The 18,364-nt window shown below is 42.0% G+C and overlaps 2 protein-coding genes across 4 annotated transcripts in view; both read right to left on the bottom strand.

The window, feature by feature from the left end:
• Window positions 1-1,926: 1,926 nt before the first annotated feature.
• The window catches only part of PSTK (phosphoseryl-tRNA kinase), a 69,865-nt gene continuing 53,427 nt past the window's right edge, over window positions 1,927-18,364 (bottom strand). The window contains exons 2-7 of the mRNA XM_081912842.1: window positions 9,494-11,558; window positions 7,338-7,635; window positions 5,136-5,334; window positions 4,218-4,293; window positions 3,174-3,267; window positions 1,927-2,601 (exon numbers count right to left, since the gene is read on the bottom strand). Coding sequence (XP_081768968.1) covers window positions 2,417-2,601; window positions 3,174-3,267; window positions 4,218-4,293; window positions 5,136-5,334; window positions 7,338-7,635; window positions 9,494-9,715 — 1,074 coding nt within the window. The 5' untranslated portion in view covers window positions 9,716-11,558 and the 3' untranslated portion in view covers window positions 1,927-2,416. The remainder of the gene's footprint in view (window positions 2,602-3,173; window positions 3,268-4,217; window positions 4,294-5,135; window positions 5,335-7,337; window positions 7,636-9,493; window positions 11,559-18,364) is intronic.
• LOC309370690 (disintegrin and metalloproteinase domain-containing protein 9-like) overlaps window positions 10,217-18,364 on the bottom strand; it is a 33,585-nt gene continuing 25,437 nt past the window's right edge. For all 3 annotated transcript variants that reach the window (XM_081912674.1, XM_081912675.1, XM_081912673.1), the window contains exons 15-23: window positions 17,833-18,028; window positions 17,605-17,710; window positions 16,664-16,838; window positions 15,279-15,359; window positions 14,278-14,383; window positions 13,865-13,997; window positions 13,543-13,615; window positions 13,227-13,279; window positions 10,217-12,628 (exon numbers count right to left, since the gene is read on the bottom strand). In XM_081912674.1, the coding sequence (XP_081768800.1) occupies window positions 12,535-12,628; window positions 13,227-13,279; window positions 13,543-13,615; window positions 13,865-13,997; window positions 14,278-14,383; window positions 15,279-15,359; window positions 16,664-16,838; window positions 17,605-17,710; window positions 17,833-18,028 (1,017 nt within the window). In that variant the 3' untranslated portion in view covers window positions 10,217-12,534. The remainder of the gene's footprint in view (window positions 12,629-13,226; window positions 13,280-13,542; window positions 13,616-13,864; window positions 13,998-14,277; window positions 14,384-15,278; window positions 15,360-16,663; window positions 16,839-17,604; window positions 17,711-17,832; window positions 18,029-18,364) is intronic.

Genomic DNA, 18,364 nt, shown 5'->3' with positions numbered 1-18,364 from the left:
GCAATGGACAACATCTGGTGGCAACTCCACTCCCAGCCTGTTCATGTCTTCCCTGGCCAAAACCAGATCAGCTGGTCTTAGCTGACCATGAAAGGGCAGCCATGCCGAGAAGGATGACAAAGAGGCCGACTGACAGCATAGGTATGGGGAAAAGATAGGGCAAGAAGTGGCCATCAAATAAGGTCAAGTTGAATAAGTGAAGGAAGGAGAAGCTTTATTGGGGACATCTCTACTTTTTTCAGTACAGTGTGTTGGCAAACTCTGAACATTACTGTGTACTAGAAATACAAAATAGAATTGAGCAATAAAGGCCTATGGTCAGGGTCATGGCTTCAATTTTTGTAGAGTTCCTGTACTCCTTAAAGTCAGGCAGATAGTCAAAAGGTGAGGCTTGGAAACATGTAGATAACCTGAGCAATTGCTTCAGGTCATGGCAGCTTTTGAAAACACGAGGCCACTGTTGCGGTGGGCAGTGGAAATGGAAACCCTGTGCACTACTGTTTTTTAGAGACCTTTCAGCCAAAGAGCTAGTAGTGACACCTGAGCTGCAGCAGACAACAGACTTAAACCAACAAGAAATGAGCTGGGACTAAAAGCAGATGCTCACAGATGATGTCACTTACCATTGGGATCTACAATGCCAAAATGCTCAAGAATGTTAGTACAAGGTATACTAAGTACAATAGAGCCTTTACTGCTTCCACTAAGTAAGGCATAAGGATGGGATGTTGCAGACTCTGGCTTTACCACTGATACAGAGCAGCTCGTTTCAGTAACAAAACATCCAGGATTGGTGTTTTGAAAAAGCGTATTAGCCTCATTCTATGCTACAGCATCAAAATTAATTTCTAAACAACATTTTCCACTGTCTCTTTCCCCATATTCAGGCCCCAAATAAGAAAAAATTCAATAGGAACTATTAATTAAAGCAAAACAAAGTCTTAATGTTATAAGGAGCCGCAAACCCGGGAGTGAGTGTTCCGGTTTGCAAACGTTCTTTGGAACCCAAACCTCTGATGCGGCTTCCAATTGGCTACAGCAGCTTCCTACAGCCAGTTATAAGTTGCGCCTTCGTTTCCGAACGTTTTGGAAGTCAAACAGACTTCTGGAATGGATTACATTCGACTTCCAAGGTACCACAGTACCTTTGATGGAAACAATTCACAAAATGTGGAATATATAGCCGGAAGTACTATATGCATACCCTTTATAAATAAAAATGAAACAGCAGTCTGGGAAGCACTAGATGGAACAAATATGGAAAGGCACAATCCTTTTGATTCTGGTGGTCTTTAATGTACAGTATTTTATAACAGTTCTAAAGCTACACACAGAAATCAGCCATAGGGCACACCGGACCATAGGGCACACCGTTTTTAGGGGGGGAAATCAAGGGGGGGAAATCTTACTTCCCCCCCAGCCCCAAAGAGCAGCGTACAGGATGCACGCAACCTCTCCCTGCCAGAGGGGTTGCTCGCGGCTATGTCACAAGTCAAGGCAGCCAGCGGGATGGATCCTGCTGGCTGCTTTGGCTTCCTCTTTAGCCCCACGCAACCTCTCCCTCCTGGGAGAAGCGGCGCGGGGCTAAAGAAGCCATAGCCACGTGCCGCTTCTCCCTGCCGGAGGGGCTGCGTGCAGCTATCCCTGAAGCTTAGAGAGCGAGAGGGGTCGTTGCACACCGACGCCTCTCGCTCTCCAGGCTTCAGCGAAAGCAACGCAAAGCCTTTGGAGCACAGAGTGCTCCCTCTGCGCTTCGGAGGCTTAGCGTGCTATCGCTGAAGCCAAGGAGCCTGCATTCGCTCCATAGGACGCACACACATTTCCCCTCAATTTTTGGAAAAGTGCGCCCAATAGAGCGAAAAATACGGTATATGCGTTGTATATGCGATTTAACACTGTGCCAACAGATGGCACTGTAGAGTCCTGTTTTTCTCTACAGTACTTGTTTTCCCTGTTTAAATTTACAACGCTTTTAACAGGAATGCTTCTTTAATGTGTCTAGATCCAGCCATTGTTTGCCCACTATGCCCCTTGCCCTCCAGTTGTTGGACTACAACTACCATCGTCCATTAGACCTTCAGCCATGCTAGTAGGGGCTGGTGGGACTTTGAAGTTTAACAACATCTGGGTCATATGTATGAGTCAATGATCCTGGCTGCAGACATATTTCAAATTATAGCAAAGAGTAAAATATTTCAGAAGGTAAATCTCACTATCTTTCTTCTCCCTATGGATCCTGAAGCTTCTTGGTACAACTGGTATTTTTGGCAGTCAGTCCGAACAGAGAGTGAGGGAATTGGCCCAGTTTTTTCCCCACTGAGACATCAGATGCCAAATCTCAGCAATATCTAGTATTATTGCCGAACCCACATGCCACAGCGTTATATCCCCCTTCACTGAATATATAAAAATGCTACTACTTCTCACTTAAATATTTCTTAACAATGCCATCTGCCTGTTGGCTGAATAAAGAGGTTACATTTATATTCAATTGGTTATTTTTCTCATTTTCTCTGTGCCTCAAATCTTCCAAAAATTCCACTTTCAGCATATTTAGTTCATCTGCCAAGCTCTTCATCTCCTTTGGGGTAAGGTTATTATCTAGGGAAACAAAATATACAGCACATGGTGATTTACCTACTGTTATATTAAATTTATCTTAAACCAGGCAGACAGCCTTCTCCGTAGTGACACCCACCCTGTGGAACACCCTCCCATCAGATGCCAATTAAATAAACAACTATCTGACTTTTAGAAGACAACTGAAGGCAGCCCTGTTTAGGGAAGTTTATAATGTTTGATGCTTTATTGTGTTTTTAGTATTCTGTTGGGAGCTGCCCAGAGTGGCTGAGGAGACCCAGCCACATGGGTGGGATATAAATAATAAAATTATTATTATTTTAAAGGGGAAGGAAGATCAAAAGTTTAAGAGGTTTAAGCAAAGCCACTATTCTTTTGAAAATGAATAGAGACTTACCTTTTCAGGAGTGGGATCTCCAAAAGAGGAATCTTCAGAAATAGAGGACAACTGGCATGTATAGGGCCTTTGTGCATAAGCAGTGTCTTTAAATAATAGTCATAAACTGCTGCACATGTATGGTTTTGTTGCACTGTGCCTTTCTAATTTAAGTGCATGCAAAGCAAGTTAAGCAACCTCTTGCAAATAAGCATACCTTTAGCAGTCTTCATGGTCTGAGAGACAGCTCGCCTGACAGCCTGGTCTGCTTGATGAAGAACACTGGCTGCACAAATAGCACGATCCATTTCCTAGCCGCAATCAACCAGAAAAAATGTTTTTAGAACTGGGCTCATATATATCTTCAAAGGGTAAATTGGGGCATTATGAGCACATGCACTAACTGGGGTGAGCTTTGTGCACCTTCCTCCTTGCATAAAGGGAGGAGAGTTGAAGCTTCCAACAAATTTTGCACTTTCAGACAAGTGTGAAACTACACAGAGGGAATTTTGGTACAGAGCACTCAAAGTTTGCCATAAGAACCTCTACTGAACATTCTCCACTTTTCAGAAATGCTGTGACACAAGAAAATTTACAACCATAAGACATGTGAAGACACTTTGATTCAGTGAAATGAGGTGGAAAAAGGCAGACTTCCCTCTTGTCTGCTACAGAAGGCTAACACTCATTTCCTTTGCCATCTATTGTTGACAATGGGACCTGATGGTTCTGGTAGTTCTCTCAGTTACAGCCACCGAGTTGTCCCATTCAGAGTAGACCAATTGAAATGAATAAAGTTAAGTTAGACATGATTATGAACTTCAGTGAGTTTCCTCTGAGTTAGGACTACTATAGGGTGGGATTCATCTAATGAACCCCACTATAGGAAGCCCTGCATAATGACTTCCACTTGTGCAGTGAGCCTTCCCCTATACCTCATTGGTTGAGGGGGGTAACCCCCAGAACTGTGTGAACCCCCAGAACTGTGTGAACCCCCAGAACTGTGTGTGACGGGGGGAATTATTCCATCTAGAAAGCCGATGTGCTTGTGCAGATGGAGTGTTTCTAATGACACAACACTAAATTCCACCAATTGTCTTTACAGCACAAACTCCTTTATGAGCAGAAAGTGAGTCTTAGATTTCCTGTGTAGGAAACATTCTCCTCCAAAGTGGACAATTCTCCACCGGTGGATTATTATCAGCAGAAGTGCCAGGCATCAAATGTCTATTTTATTACCAATGTAATAGTTCCATATTACCTTTACTTCTGTATTCTCTTCCAGGGGTTTCACTGGATTTTCCAGAGCAGTAGATAGCAAATCAAGCACTTGAAGACTGAAAAAGTCAAGAAAACAAACATGTTAAAGAAAGACTAACTATGCACATGCAATGTAAGCACTCGCCTAAGGATGGGACCCTGGCATCACAGAAGTGTCCAAGGCAAGAATTTTGCTGAGATCAATGAGGTTGGACAGCAGAGAAAAGAGTGAGCAAAGAGTAAATTGGGATCTAATCTTGGATCTCAGGGTGAGCCGCAGTAGATTGGCAAGGGTTTCTTTTGTTTTCTGATTCTCTATTTATATATATACAATAATTTTTATTAGTTTTCAGTTAGAATAATCCAATGGCAGCCTCATTATAACATTGCCAAATTATAATACAATTACTAATCCCAACCATCCAGATGACAAATTATATAATTTAGGTGGCCTCCCACTTGCTAGAATTGATGGTTTGGTGATTTACTTCATAGTTCTGTGTTCCAAAATTTTATTCATCTCAATTGCAATCCAGTCAAAATAACAATCCCTTATACAACTGTAACATTAACAACATCCATTCGTCAGACAGGATGTTGCCTTGCATTGAGTCAGACCATTGGCCGATCTAGTTCAGCTTTTGTCTACACTGACAGGCAGCAGTTCTCCAGAGTTTCAGACAGCCCTGCCTGGAGATGCTGGGGATTGAACTAGGGACCTTCTACATGCTCAGCATGTGTACTATCACTGAGCTATGTCCCTTTCCGCAGCTAGGTGCCCTGCAGCAAAGCTATTCCAAGGCAAATATCAATGAATAGAGAAGCGCTGCACAACTCCAGAGTTCTACACTCTTCTAGGCCCGCAGATGTCTGTGAAGCCTCCATTTAATTCAATGTAAATAATTGCTTTCATACATACTTATCTTCTACTGAACATTCTGTAGTCTTCAGAATGAGGCTGTTCTGCTCCCAGGCGTATTTCTCTGGATTTGGAACTTCCATTTTCTGCACCATTGCAAGGATGGTTTCTTCAGGTAATGGTTGTTTTCTCCGACTGTTTCTCTCTAAACAAACATCAGCCTGACAATCTAGGAACAACTGACAGAAGCCCAGTGTATCTAGACAAATATAAAAATATTCCTGGATGATAGGAGGGTCATTTTAATCTCTCCATGGTTTCTGAAAAGTGTAGGCGTAACACACACACAGGAATTTTGCACACAATAAGGTGGTCTTCTGTATCACCATGAAGTAAGGATGTGGGATCCTAAGTATTTCAGAGTTTAGTATTCATTATAAATAGAGCTTGCACAAGACTATGTAACACAGATTCTCAAACACCTGTTTTGGTTGCCTATTTGCCACCAAGGCCAATTGTTCAAGGTTTTGCTTCTAGTATATAAAGCCCTGAAATGGCTTAGGAGCTAGGTATCTGAAGGAACACCTCTCCTCATATAGTCCTGCCCAGACCCGGTAATTGTTTGGGGAGGCCTGGTATATCAATGACTAAGAACTTCCTTTCAGAGCTTTGACTGGCACCTACTTTATCTTTATTTTAGAACCAGCTGAATTTCCTTTTCTGCCAGGCCTTCTGAAGTACATGTACATGTGGGAACCTGGTTGTATTAAGCCGATGGAATGGTAATAATTATTCGTAATGTTATTTTACTTTTGGTTTTCACTGGTTATTGTGTCTGATCCAAGATCACTTAGGATGCGGAGGTGGGACAGAAATGCCATAATATGTAAAAATGAAGAACAACACTAAAAAGCATAACACAAGTAGCATAAAAATAACATCAGAGGGAACAAAACTGCTAAATAAATTAAATTAAAATGGAATTCCCTGAAAAAATGACATAGGGACCAGGCAAAACTGCCTGATGAGAGTTTTCCACAAGAGGGCACTGTAACAGAAAAGGCGGTGGCAGCAGCAGCAAGATGTTATTATCCAGGTGGCTGCTATGGTGGCAGGTAATCCTCCAGGTATCCTAGCCCCAAGCCATTAGGGCTTTCTAGGTAAAAATTATAACTCTGGAAACAGACCAGAAGCCAGTGAAGTTATTCAAACACTATTGAAATGTGATCCCAACTTCTGGTACGAGTTAGCAGCCCGGCAGCTATGTTTTGAACTAACTTGCAATTTCCAAACTGCCTTCCGTAACACGTTGCAGTAATCTATTCTGGAGGTTAACAGAACTTGGACTGCTGTACATGTCCAGAAGCAGGTGTACCAGCCTCAGCTTGTGGAAGGCACTCTGTGCCACACAGACAAACTCTTGTTCTTCCGGTGACAAAGCTGGGGACAACGAGCACCTCAAGATGCAAACTCGATCTTTCAAGGAGATGGCAGCTACATCTAGAACTACTGAGCACCACCTTCCCACCCAAACTACCCACCAACAGTACCTCAGTAATCCAGTCCATTACTGAGCCCAGACACCAGTTCAACGCTCATCAGAATCAGATATTAAGGAAAGAACTCCCAACTCCAAAACACTGGATGCCCTTGCAGTGATTGGTCTAAATATTACAAGGGGCGGGGGGGAAGATGAAGCCCTATGGAATGATATAAAATAAATGTACCAAGAACACAAACTCTCATTATCCAGGACCACTTTCTGAAATTAGCTACTCAGGAACTAAGCCATTGCTATTCAGGGCCTCCAGTTTCTAAACTAGCTACCCTGTTCAGGAGGCAATAGTCCAGAAAACAATTGAAAGTTCCAGACAAATTGGCTTGGTTCTATTCTCCATGTCTCGTTCCTGGCACTGGTCATGGCAGCCAAAGCAGTTTATCTGTCTGAACCACAAAATGTATAGGATGTCAGGTGGAAGGAAACCGACATCTGCAAGGAGTACAATCCCAGCTTCACTACCAATGGAGAAATGGCCAGTTCTGTATCACAAGTTGCTGCCCGGAATGCTATCATAGTTTAGGTGTTCTATGTAGCAGCTTATTAATCTTTGGGACAGATAGGAATCCCTAAGATACAACAAGAGAACTTTGCTCTGCTCAACAAGGATAGGAATCCCTTTTAGCCATAACATCCCAAATCATGGTTTGCACTGTTGAGTCATAAGGCTGAGCCACTACCTTAAAATATAATATCAAACTTACACTGGCGAGCTAACTGGTACACTTCATATCTCATACTCCGATAATAAAAGTTGTCATCTAAAATAAAATATATTGGTCTGAGAGGGATAAAATCTATTAAATATTGACAAGATGCGGTGTCTTCAGTTCCTGTTCTTGGATATATTAATTCTTGTTCTTTCAGATAGCAGGCAAACCTTTTCCATGTTGTTTCAGTTCTGTTTGGAGGAGGAGAATAATGGCATTCTTTAATAAAATTTTGAAGGAAATGTTCAAGATACAGCAATAATTCATGACGGTATAATCTCCAGTGTGACATCTATAAAGTAAAAAGACAATTATTCATGGTTAGAGTTCAAGATATTGGATAAAAACTGGAAACATTAACAGCAACGAAGGTTTTGCTATTGGCTGCAGTGTTAAATGAACAGCATTTGTCCTCTTGATATTTTAGATGATTTGCTATTCTTTCTTAGCATCAATCATGCCTATAATTCTCTGCATGGCCCACCCATGCCATTTTAACCAAAACTCTTCCCTCCTTACAGGCATTGTGCTGCAAAATCCCAGTTTAATAAAATATGCTGCTACCAGTCTTCCCCAACTATTAGTGTAACTACCACAAAACTGTTGTTTCTCTTGCAACAAACATGCTAACCCCTCTACAATGCATGTAAGTAGTAACTCCAGCAGGGTAACCATGTGAAAATGAAATAGTAATAATTACACACTATTAAGTTTTTATATGCTACCACAAATCAACAACAGATCAAGTAGTACACTTATTCTATCACAGAAAGTAATTTAGCCTTTTATCTTTCTTTTTCTTTTGGTGCCTTAAAGGCCAACAGATTTATAGCACAACCCTAACCATGCCTACTCAGAAGGAAGTCCTACTGAATTCTCCCAGGTAAGAGGAGTTAGGATTGCAGTCCTATTGCAGTGTAAATTTCATGGACTTCACTGAAGCCACAGGAATGTCCAAGAAGGGATTATTTTGCAACAAATTTGTCTTTAAGGTAATGATAAGCTCTTGGTTGTTTCTGTAAATGAATATTAAGTAATTTCACATCTTCTAAACAGCTTGTGTTGTCAACAAATGCCCAGACTGAACTGACTGCTTTGCAAAATACCACCACCACCGGTTTATTTATATATTGCCTTTCAGCCCAAAGGGCCCTGAACCAGCAACCAGCATACTGAAATGCTGTAAAACAAGACATAACACTGTGCTGGTTTATCAGTCCGTACAGGGGGATCAAAACAGCAAAACATTAAGATTCAGAAAGGGAACTTTCAGCAGAAAATAATAGAAAACAAGATGCTTTTTTTAAATATGCAGGCAAGTCTTGCTTAACTTCATGTTACTAAAATATATACAGATGGTTTAAAAACGAGCTCACTTTTCTTGATGCAAATTGAAATACGCAAAACCTTCTGCCGGCAGCTGGAGCAAATCACAGCCGATTTAGAAGAATGGTAAGTTTTGTCATTTATCGCTGCCATGCTACAGCAGATTACTTTAATAAAGGACGTGGGTGGCGCTGTGGGTTAAACCACAGAGCCTGGGGCTTGCCAATCAGAAGGTCAGCGGTTCAAATCCCTGCGATGGTATGAGCTCTCATTGCTCGGTGCCTGATCCTGCCAACCTAGCAGTTTGAAAGCATGTCAAAGTGCAAGTAGATAAATAGGTACTGCTCTGGCGGGAAGGTAAACAGCGTTTCCGTGCGCTGCTCTGGTTCACCATGCTGGCCACATGACCCGGAAGCTGTCTGCGGACAAACACAGGTTCCCTCGGCCTATAGAGCGAGATGAGTGCGCAACCCCAGAGTCGTCCGTGACTGGACTAATGGTCAGGGGTCCCTTTACCTTTACCAGGCTCCCTCAATACCCAGATTTTTTTTTTTTACTATTTTAGCAAACTTGGTGAGCAAACCCCGCAGGTGACCCTAAAGCACCAGATCTCCTAGCTGGATTCAGCTGCGAGGCATCAGAAGGAAAAGGATCCTTGGCAATGACAGCGTTAGGAAAATAAAGCTGGGGCGCATCCTGCTGCCAACCTGGAGCTGCTGTGCTAGCACTGAAAGATCACCCGGGCAGGCGAAGACCTTTCCCTGGCCAATGAGAATCGCAAGACCACATTGGCCAATAAGGAGCAGGGGGCGGAGGCTACTGACCAACGGCTGCTGCTCGCGCTGTCCCGAGCTCTCCTTTGATTGGTCGAAAGCTTCCGGAGGGATGAGGTCGTCGTAAGCGAGGGGGACGCAGCGCCACCCTTTGCGCTCCCTCAGGACCCGGCTCAGGGCCTGCGCCGCCGTCGTTTTGCCCGCGGCAGGTAAACCGCAAAGCAGACACAGCCCCAGCTGGTGGCCTCCGGCGCGCCGTAGCTCTTCCGCCATGAGGCCCCGCGCTCGTGCAGAGCGTTAAAACTCCCGTGACTGGAAGGGACCGACCGCTCACAGTTCTGCGCTTGCGCAGTTGACCGCGCGGTAGCACTGCGCAGGCGCGCTGGGGAGGGACTTCGGCGCAGGGAGTTCTAAAGAGACTGAGCTTCCTCCTTCTTCCGCGCACCGGACTTCCGGGTTGCTTTCGACGCTGGGCTCTAGAGGAGCAAAAGCGGTCGTTGCACGTAGGAGACAAGCGGGGAGCCCCGGCACCCCTTTGTCGCTTGCAGTGATTGGGCAGCAGTTTAGGGTGGCCACATGCAATAGAGGACAAGGCAAGTTTGTTCTGATTGTTGGTTGCGCTGTAAGTTGCTTTTAATGAAAACTGCTAAACGGTATTGATAGAGCAGGCATATCGATCTATTGTATGAAAATAAATTACATTTCTAATGATTTTTCAAAGAGTTATTGCTTTTAAATATTACCAACTTGCAATAAAAAAAACACACGTGCAAATTAAATAGCAAAGTATTTTATTTCTTACAAAATAGTTCACGGAGATTGCCATTGAAATACAACTGTGTAAAGTACCGGCATTTTCCTGCCGGTATTTAATAGCGATTTGTGCAAAATTGCATACAAAATGGTTATAGGTATTAGAAAAAGTAGTAGTTGAAAAGTATTGTTAGAAGTTTGATTTCTGTTGGCATTTTCGGACCTGTAAGCAAACCTTACAGCCCACATTCTCAGAAAAATAAGCTTAACTGTGGGGGTTAAAACCCCATGTTGGGCAAAAGATTCCTGCATTACAGGGGGTGGAATAGAACAGATGATCCTTGTAGTCCCTTCCAACTCTCTGATTGGGCAGACAACTTCATTAAAGTGTTTTAAATGTCTGCTAAAACTTTCAGCAAGCCTATCTGGGCATATAATTTCATTGCGTATTACTCATTTTTAAATGCTACTGCTTTTATCTATTGCTAATTATTTTATTGCTTTATATACACCACTTAGATATTTTTTTTTGAGCCAGCAAATAAATACCCGTACAAATAATTTACTGTTTCTAACAATATAGCATTCACAGCAATCGGATTGTACATTCATTCACTTCCAAAACAAAAACACTGTGGAATGGGTGTGATTAGGTATGATTTTGACAGTGTGAGCTGTTGCTACAATATTGTAACCAAGATTTAAATTACTATATATTAAAATTAAATAAGGAGGGTGCATAATTATGCCCCCTGCCACAGGTTTGGAATATAGAAATGGAAGACCAGACCGTTAATTTAGGAGTACTTTGCCTACTTTAGTGCAAAAAGGCATATTGAAAAATATCCATTTACAGTATTTTGGAACTTAACAACTGTGAACTTGGGCAATACCAGTTGAGGACAAACAACTGGAGTCAGCCCCTATTCTCAAACAAATTAATGTCCACTTTGCCAACCATGTAATTAGCACTCAGAGTCTGTAAAATCCTGCCCCTGACCCAATTTTCAGTATCAGTTCTATCTCCATGCACTTCCTTTGGTTCTGCACTCACAATTCCATGCATATGCCGCCCCCTTAGTGAATTGGGGGCAAATTACTCAGAAAATGGTTTTTCCCCCTTCATTGTTTTTCATTCACAGTTTGTTTTATGTTTAAAGCAGCTGAATTTTAAGGAACAATTATTCACAGAAAAGCTGTGGGCAAAGCTAGATGAAGTATCTAGAACTCGTGTCATGTTTTAAATATATATAAAATGGGTGTGTAGGGGAGTGATTTCCATCAGGATTGCAGTATAGCGGAGGATAGGTTTCACCTCTCTTTCCTCAGCTTTGAAAATAGCTTTAGGGCAGGCGTCCTCAAACTTGGCCCCCCAGATGTTTTGAGACTACAATTCCCATTATCCACTGATCCTGCTAGCTAGGGATCATGGGAGTTGTAGACCAAAAACATCTGGAGGGCCAAGTTTGAGGAAGCCAGCTTTAGGGTGAAAGCTGCCTTTGTCGTCAATGAGACCTTTTTTCTAAGGCTAGCAGCTGTGCCTTAGGTGTGTGTTGTGTGCAAGCTATTTTAATCAAGACCTCCATTTCTTGTGTGCTGCAATCCCAGTGGTAAATCACCCCTTGTGCATCCTTTAAAAAAAATATATCAAAATTTGGAAACCTAAAATGATTTCTAATTGCACATTTAGCATTGCATCAGTTTGTCCCTGTGTTGGGAGGGGTGTATTTATGTATATGTCCTGATGGCTAATGTGACACAACACAAACAGTATTCTGCTGTCTAATACATGAGTTCTGAGACTGGTCCATGGACCACCAGTGGTCTACAAACTTAGTTTATGTGGTCCGTGTGTTGGTATTAAATAATAATACTGATTTTAGATGCATTTTTATTGCTTCTTTAATTTCTTATATTGTATTTTAGTGTATTGTAATAGAGTAATACCATAAAATACAATAGAAGAAGCAATAAAAATACAATTTAAAAATCATACAGCATCTAGCACAGCACATTACCGTCGTTATAACAGGCAAAAAAATAATCATTCAATGGGCCATCAATACCCTCAGCAATTTTCAAGTGGTCTGCAGAAAAAAAATGTTGGGAATCACTGATCTAATGATTAAGGCAGCCTTAGTCTATCTAGAGATTCAGAAAAAAATTCCCATATTCTTTTGTTACCGTTTCAACAGTTTTTTTAGAAATTAAAATGAGGTCTTCACTTGTATATTGATAAAAAATAATACTTTCAAAAATATGTAACAGGTTTAGCACTGGCAGATTTCTGCTACCCTCTCATATGTTTAATGTGTCCATCTAACCCTCTTGAGAAATTCTCAGGATGGAGTTGCATAAACAGGTCTGGGTGGGATTGGTGGACGTAAAGGAGGTCTTGATGGACGTGGTCCAAGGTTTGCTTGTATGGGTGGCCTAAAGGAGATAACATGCAGTATTAGTAATGTGTATTTGGTGGCATATTTCAGAGGCTGGTCAATAGTGACAGACTTTCTAGAAACATAATGAATACTTCCACCTACCTATCTCCTTACTTATTTCGACTGTATCCTCTGTATGAATGACAGCTACTCTGCCAGAGTTCTACTACTTTATGCCATGGGTAGCCAATAAGGTATCCTTGTTTTGACCACAACTCCCATCAGCCCTAGCCAGCATAGCCAGTGCTCAGGGATAATGGGAATTGTACTCCAATAACATTCTGGAACGAACCACGGTTGATTACCGCCTCTTGCACATCAACTGCGAACTCTTTGCACAAGTGAAGCCATAGGTAAAAAGAGGTGAACAGGAAAAATGTTTATGGGCAAAATACTGCTGAAGGCCTTGCTGATATTCACACCAGGGATCTGGGATTCAAGAACCTTTCCCTGGATATTGACTCTCTGAGAAGGGATTCAGTGGGCAGTTCAAATGTTGCTGAATCTCCAGTCTTTGCTCAGTTTAAATGTTTGCCCCAGTTGTAGGCACAGATGCCTGTAAAATTAAGCTGAAAAGATTTAAAAGTGCAAACCTTGGAGCAGGAAAGTGTGATATCGTAAAGATTCCAGAATTTGACGTCGTAGGCTGCAGAGGGAAAAGAAATGTATCGTAAGGCAAATTCATGGTTCTTACCACAGCAGTGAAGCTTACTGCATCTTTTCATTCTAGCAAAATACCACGCACTATTTTAATGTAACTGATCTAACCTTCTGCAGAATTGCATTTCTGAATGAAAAATCATTGTCAAATCCACAGCGCCTATGGAGAGCCGAAAGATTAGCTCAAACTTCATTCATCAGTAGTAACTTCAAAGAAGACATTGCGATGAAAAAAATAAATATTCTTACCCGCCTATTATTTACTGGGGGCTTTGGTCCACCTGGAGTGCTGCTTTGTCTCGCCTGCCGTGCATTTTCAGCCCTTAAAACGTAACGTAAACAGGTAGGTTAAAATAATACATGTCTTTCTCCATTAAATATTCAATTTGGTTCTGGTACACACCATCTTCTGGGAGAAGGCAATCTGAAGCCCTGGGACCACAACTGATTTTCATTATTTTAGATACAGTATTTTGCTGCTGTTCACTGTTTTAACACTGCCTGACTTAACCTTGTCACAGATGCAGCACACATTTCTGGTTTTTAAAAACCGATCTTATTCTTTTCATACCTTTGGCGTCTTCTCCGTCCTCTGAAAATACGTCTTTTAATTGCATCCCTCTTGACAATTGCAACCGCTACTATAATTAGCAGGGGCAACACAAGCAGAAAAAACACCAGCAGGCCATCACGAAGTGATGTATCTAAAGGAGAAAAGGCAATGAAAATTATGTGTTTTGCTTTTAATATAGGATTAATGTCATGGTGCAACAGAAGAGAAGGTTCCTCATCTAGCACCACCTTCTTCATACCCAGCCTAATCCCTATGGCTCAGGGATTCCAAAATTTAGGTCTCCAGCTGTTTTTGGACTACAACTCCCATAATCCCTAGTTAGCAGGACCAGTGGTCAGGGATGGTGGGAACTGTAATCCAAAACAGCTGGAGGGCCGAGTTTGGGAAACCCTGCTCTAGCTCATTCTTACCTATGTGAGTTGGGCCACTGTCTATGCTACCACCGTATCCAGATTTGTCACAATAAGGAGGTGCCCATCCAGGATCACAGTGACAATTGCCTTTGTTGTTACATACCTACAGGAAAGAAGGACCAAAAAAGAGGTGAAGAATTAGGCTGGGGATGGTGAAGCTGTTGGCCATTGGTCAGGGATGATGGGAGCAGAAGTCTAGGAACAAACAGAGGGTTTTCCACCCCTGCATTAGGCACCATTATGTTCTGACTTCCTTGAGGAAATGCTACGATGAACAGCTTTCCTTGACTTCGGAAGAAAAAAAGCAATGAGTACAACCAGAGCAAACGACAGATACGTATGCTATGGAATAAAGAACATGGGCCTGATTTAGTGATATGCCATTTCTAAATGTGTTCCATGATGCTAACATTGTCTGGCTCCAGATTGTGTCTGCTGAAACCAGCAGCATGCATGATAGTTCCCACGTACAAAACAGGTGGGCTGCCAAATATTTTAATAGTTCTTAAATGTTTCTAATTGTTGCTGCTAATCATTTTAATATTTCTTGTAAGCTGCTTAGAGATTTTGCTACAATCAAGTTGTATATAAATTTTGTTAAATAAAAAACAAACTATTTTCTTATTTTATTAAATTTATATCGCACCTTTTCTCCCAAAGGAGCTCAGGGTGGCATGTTTGGTGCTACTGTGCAAATATATGGGAACAGAGCTTACCACCAAAACAGGTTCAGAATTACGATTCTGTATAGTGGGTGAATCCTGATTTTGAAACTGGTCTGAAAGCCATATTAAAAGGGCTTCACAAAATTGATGGCAAGGTGCAGGAAATAGCTATTCAAACCACATGCTGCCCACTCCTTTACAGCAATTGTTTCTGGTGGCAATAAAGACTGCAAGCAAATCTTCTCAGTAGCTGAACTGCTTTTATAGCCAGAATATTGGAATATTTTTTCTGCTCTACCACTGGAATAATAGGATCATCATTTTCTTACTTACTGCACGGTCATTGCATGTTTTCTTTACATCACAATTGTAGCCAAGCAGGCTTGCCCTGACACACTTGAAATCAACACAGGCCTGAAAAAAGAAAAAGGAACACAAGCTTTAAAGTTGGAAAGTATGTCTTTAAAAATACCAAAGTGTAATGCAGAAACAACGGGCAGGCTCAGACTTCATGCTAAATCATAAGTTTGGATGTAACACTAAACCATAGCTTAGAATTACCTGCATGAACCACAATAAGCCTTGGGCTCACACCATCCCTCCTTCCTCTGAACAACTCTTTTGCAACCAAGGAAAGGAGAGCAAAAGATTTCACATTCAACTATTTATTTATTTGCTGCATTTTATCCCACCTCTTTACACTTCAAGGAGCTCAAGGTGGTATACATGCATCTTCCTCTCCTCATTTAATCCCCACAGCAACCCTGTGAGGTAGGTTAAGCTGAGAGGCAACAACTGGCCCAAGGTCCCCCTGTGAGCTTCATAGTTGAATGGGGATTTGAACCCTTGTCTCCCAGGTCTTGGTCCAGCACCGTAACCACTGCACCACACCTTTGTGTCGGAATGTGAGGAACTCTGGATACTTTAAACTCTAGTTAGTTCAAGCAAGCTGGAATCACATCACGGTTTATGATTCTGATTTGTTTGGGTAGCTAGTGTTTTAACTAACCAGAGTTTGGGCACAGTGGGGAACTCTAGTAAGTTTAAAAATGGAAGTGGATGCTTCAAATCTCATCCTCTGGTGTGTGCTAGAGAGGGAAGGAGGCTGGGTGCCAGCATGAGGCTTGCTGCAGCCTATGCATATAACTCTTTAACAATGGCTTAAAATTACAGTGGTACCTCGGGTTAAGAACTTAATTCGTTCTGGAGGTCCATTCTTAACCTGACACCGTTCTTAACCTGAGGTACCACTTTAGCTAATGGGGCCTCCTGCTGCTGCCACACCACCGATGCACAATTTCTGTTCTCGTCCTGAAGCAAAGTTCTTAACCTGAGGTACTATTTCTGGGTTAGCAGAGTCTGTAACCTGAAGCATCTAACCTGAGGTACCACTGTACATCTGAAACTTGAAGCGCACAATTAAGGAACCAGGTTTCTGTGGATGGCTTATTATAAGGTTTCCATGAGATACAAATCGGCTTTTTGTTCCCAGGCATGGCATCTGTGCCTTCTAAAGCTATATGGCAGGTTGCAAGTGAATAGCTGCAACTGTGGAATCGCTGCTTATCAGGAGATGGGGTTAGAAAAAAATGGTTGGCCGTACAAACAATACAAAAAGGCAGTTTTGGAAATACAGACATAACTCGGACTGTAATTGAATCCTGTTTGCAGCTATATCATTGAGCAGGGAGTTGGTGATGTGAAGGACACTCTCTTACCTTCCCTTCTGCACAAGCTGTGCCTCTGTTAACCAAAGCTGGATCGGGAACATCTGATCCCAGAGCAAAATCAGTAGTCACACACCTAACGCCATTTTGAATCTGGCTGTATATCTGGGATGGAAGATTCTGTTGACTGACAGATGTGCAGTGAATTTTGCCACATAGGCTATTGCTGCAATAAAAATGAAATACAAAAATTAAGGGAACACCAGAGTAAATATCAAAATACCATCCATCTTTTAATGTTTATACAAGCATACATCTGTTTGCTTCAGTTTTTAAAATGCCACCAATAACATGTTTGTACAAACTAGATGATCCATATTAGCAGTTTAACAGCGTAAAGTCTGGACCGCATGTATCAGCTTCAGAGCAGCTATCCTGCATGGTTTATGAAGCTGTGGGAAAGCGCTGTGGCAATGTGTTTCTACTTCCCATTGTGTGCCAGCTGCTCTAAGATTCAGTCCTGTATTAATCCAGAGTTCCCTGTTATATCCAAACTGGGGGACTCTGGCTTAATATCATTTAACTAATGAGGATAATAAACCAGGATTGTATTCCAATTTGTTAACCAGCATTAAGTTGGGGTCCCCTGCTTTAAACATAATGGCTCGATGCCAACTAGAATCTGTGTCAAAACCAATGCATGATGGTAAATGGGGAAGTGTGAGAGATGAGCATCAGTGGTGAACTTTGGGCCCTGTATGATGCTAAAATTCGGCACCCCTGCCTCTTGCACTCCATTCTAAAAGCATTATTTTGTCACCCTCTGCAGCGTGGCACCCAGTGTGACTGCACCAGTCAAACCACCTCAAACCGCCTCTGGAGCTTGGCTACAGTTTCATAAAGCATGGTTTATGAAACCATCGCCTATCCTCCATCAGGATTTCGGCTTCCATGAAGCAACAGAGTATAAATATGACTTCCTGAGTACTTACGCTTGAGAACATTTAACAAACTCTCCTTTTGACATTCCACAGTTGCCGAGCCTGTCTCCATTACTATTGGCTGTTTCAAAACAAGCATTTGGCCCTTTCTTTGCTCCTATAAAAACAACAGAACTGTATTTGTCAAAAAATAGTCCGTTTTCTTAATGTGTAACATAGCTGTTTCTGCTAACTTAATATCAGTTGTGTTACATGGCCTATAAACCGTTTAAAACCTACCCTTTCCAAAGAGGGATTCACACTGAGAATCATAATTCTGACAAATTCCAGCATAGCAATAGTCTTTCATATTGTTGCATGGGTAGCCATCCATGATATACACATCATCTGGGCAGTTGGGATATGTTCCATTGCAATACTCAGGGAGATCACAGGCATTCATTTTTGGCCTGCACTGCACTCCTGCAACCTTGAACTAGAAAACAGAATTTTATTTATTTTGTTTGTTTGGTAACCATAACAAAAATGCTGTACATGGAACTGACACAGGAGAAAGAGGAGTAAAAATGCCTGTGACAGAAGCTTGTAAAAAGGGAGAAGAGGCAGGAACAATTCCTAGTGCTCAGCTTCAATAAAAGGGTAAGTTGATAGGGTTGCTAGCAATACTGAAGGAAATATGGCAGAAGGTGTAGTTGTTCCAACCATGGCAAAAAAAAAGAAGGCAAGAAGCAGGGCCAGCCCAGTAAATTTTGCTGCCCGAGGGGAAGAACAAGATAGAGCTCTCCAAACACTTCCCACCCCCAATTCCATG

Source organism: Podarcis melisellensis, assembly GCF_964234715.1.
Source record: "Podarcis melisellensis genome assembly, chromosome: 5".
Classification (NCBI taxonomy): Eukaryota; Metazoa; Chordata; class Lepidosauria; order Squamata; family Lacertidae; genus Podarcis; species Podarcis melisellensis.
The sequence above is the reverse complement of the archived record's forward strand: the minus strand, read 5'-3'. Positions and strand labels throughout refer to the sequence as shown.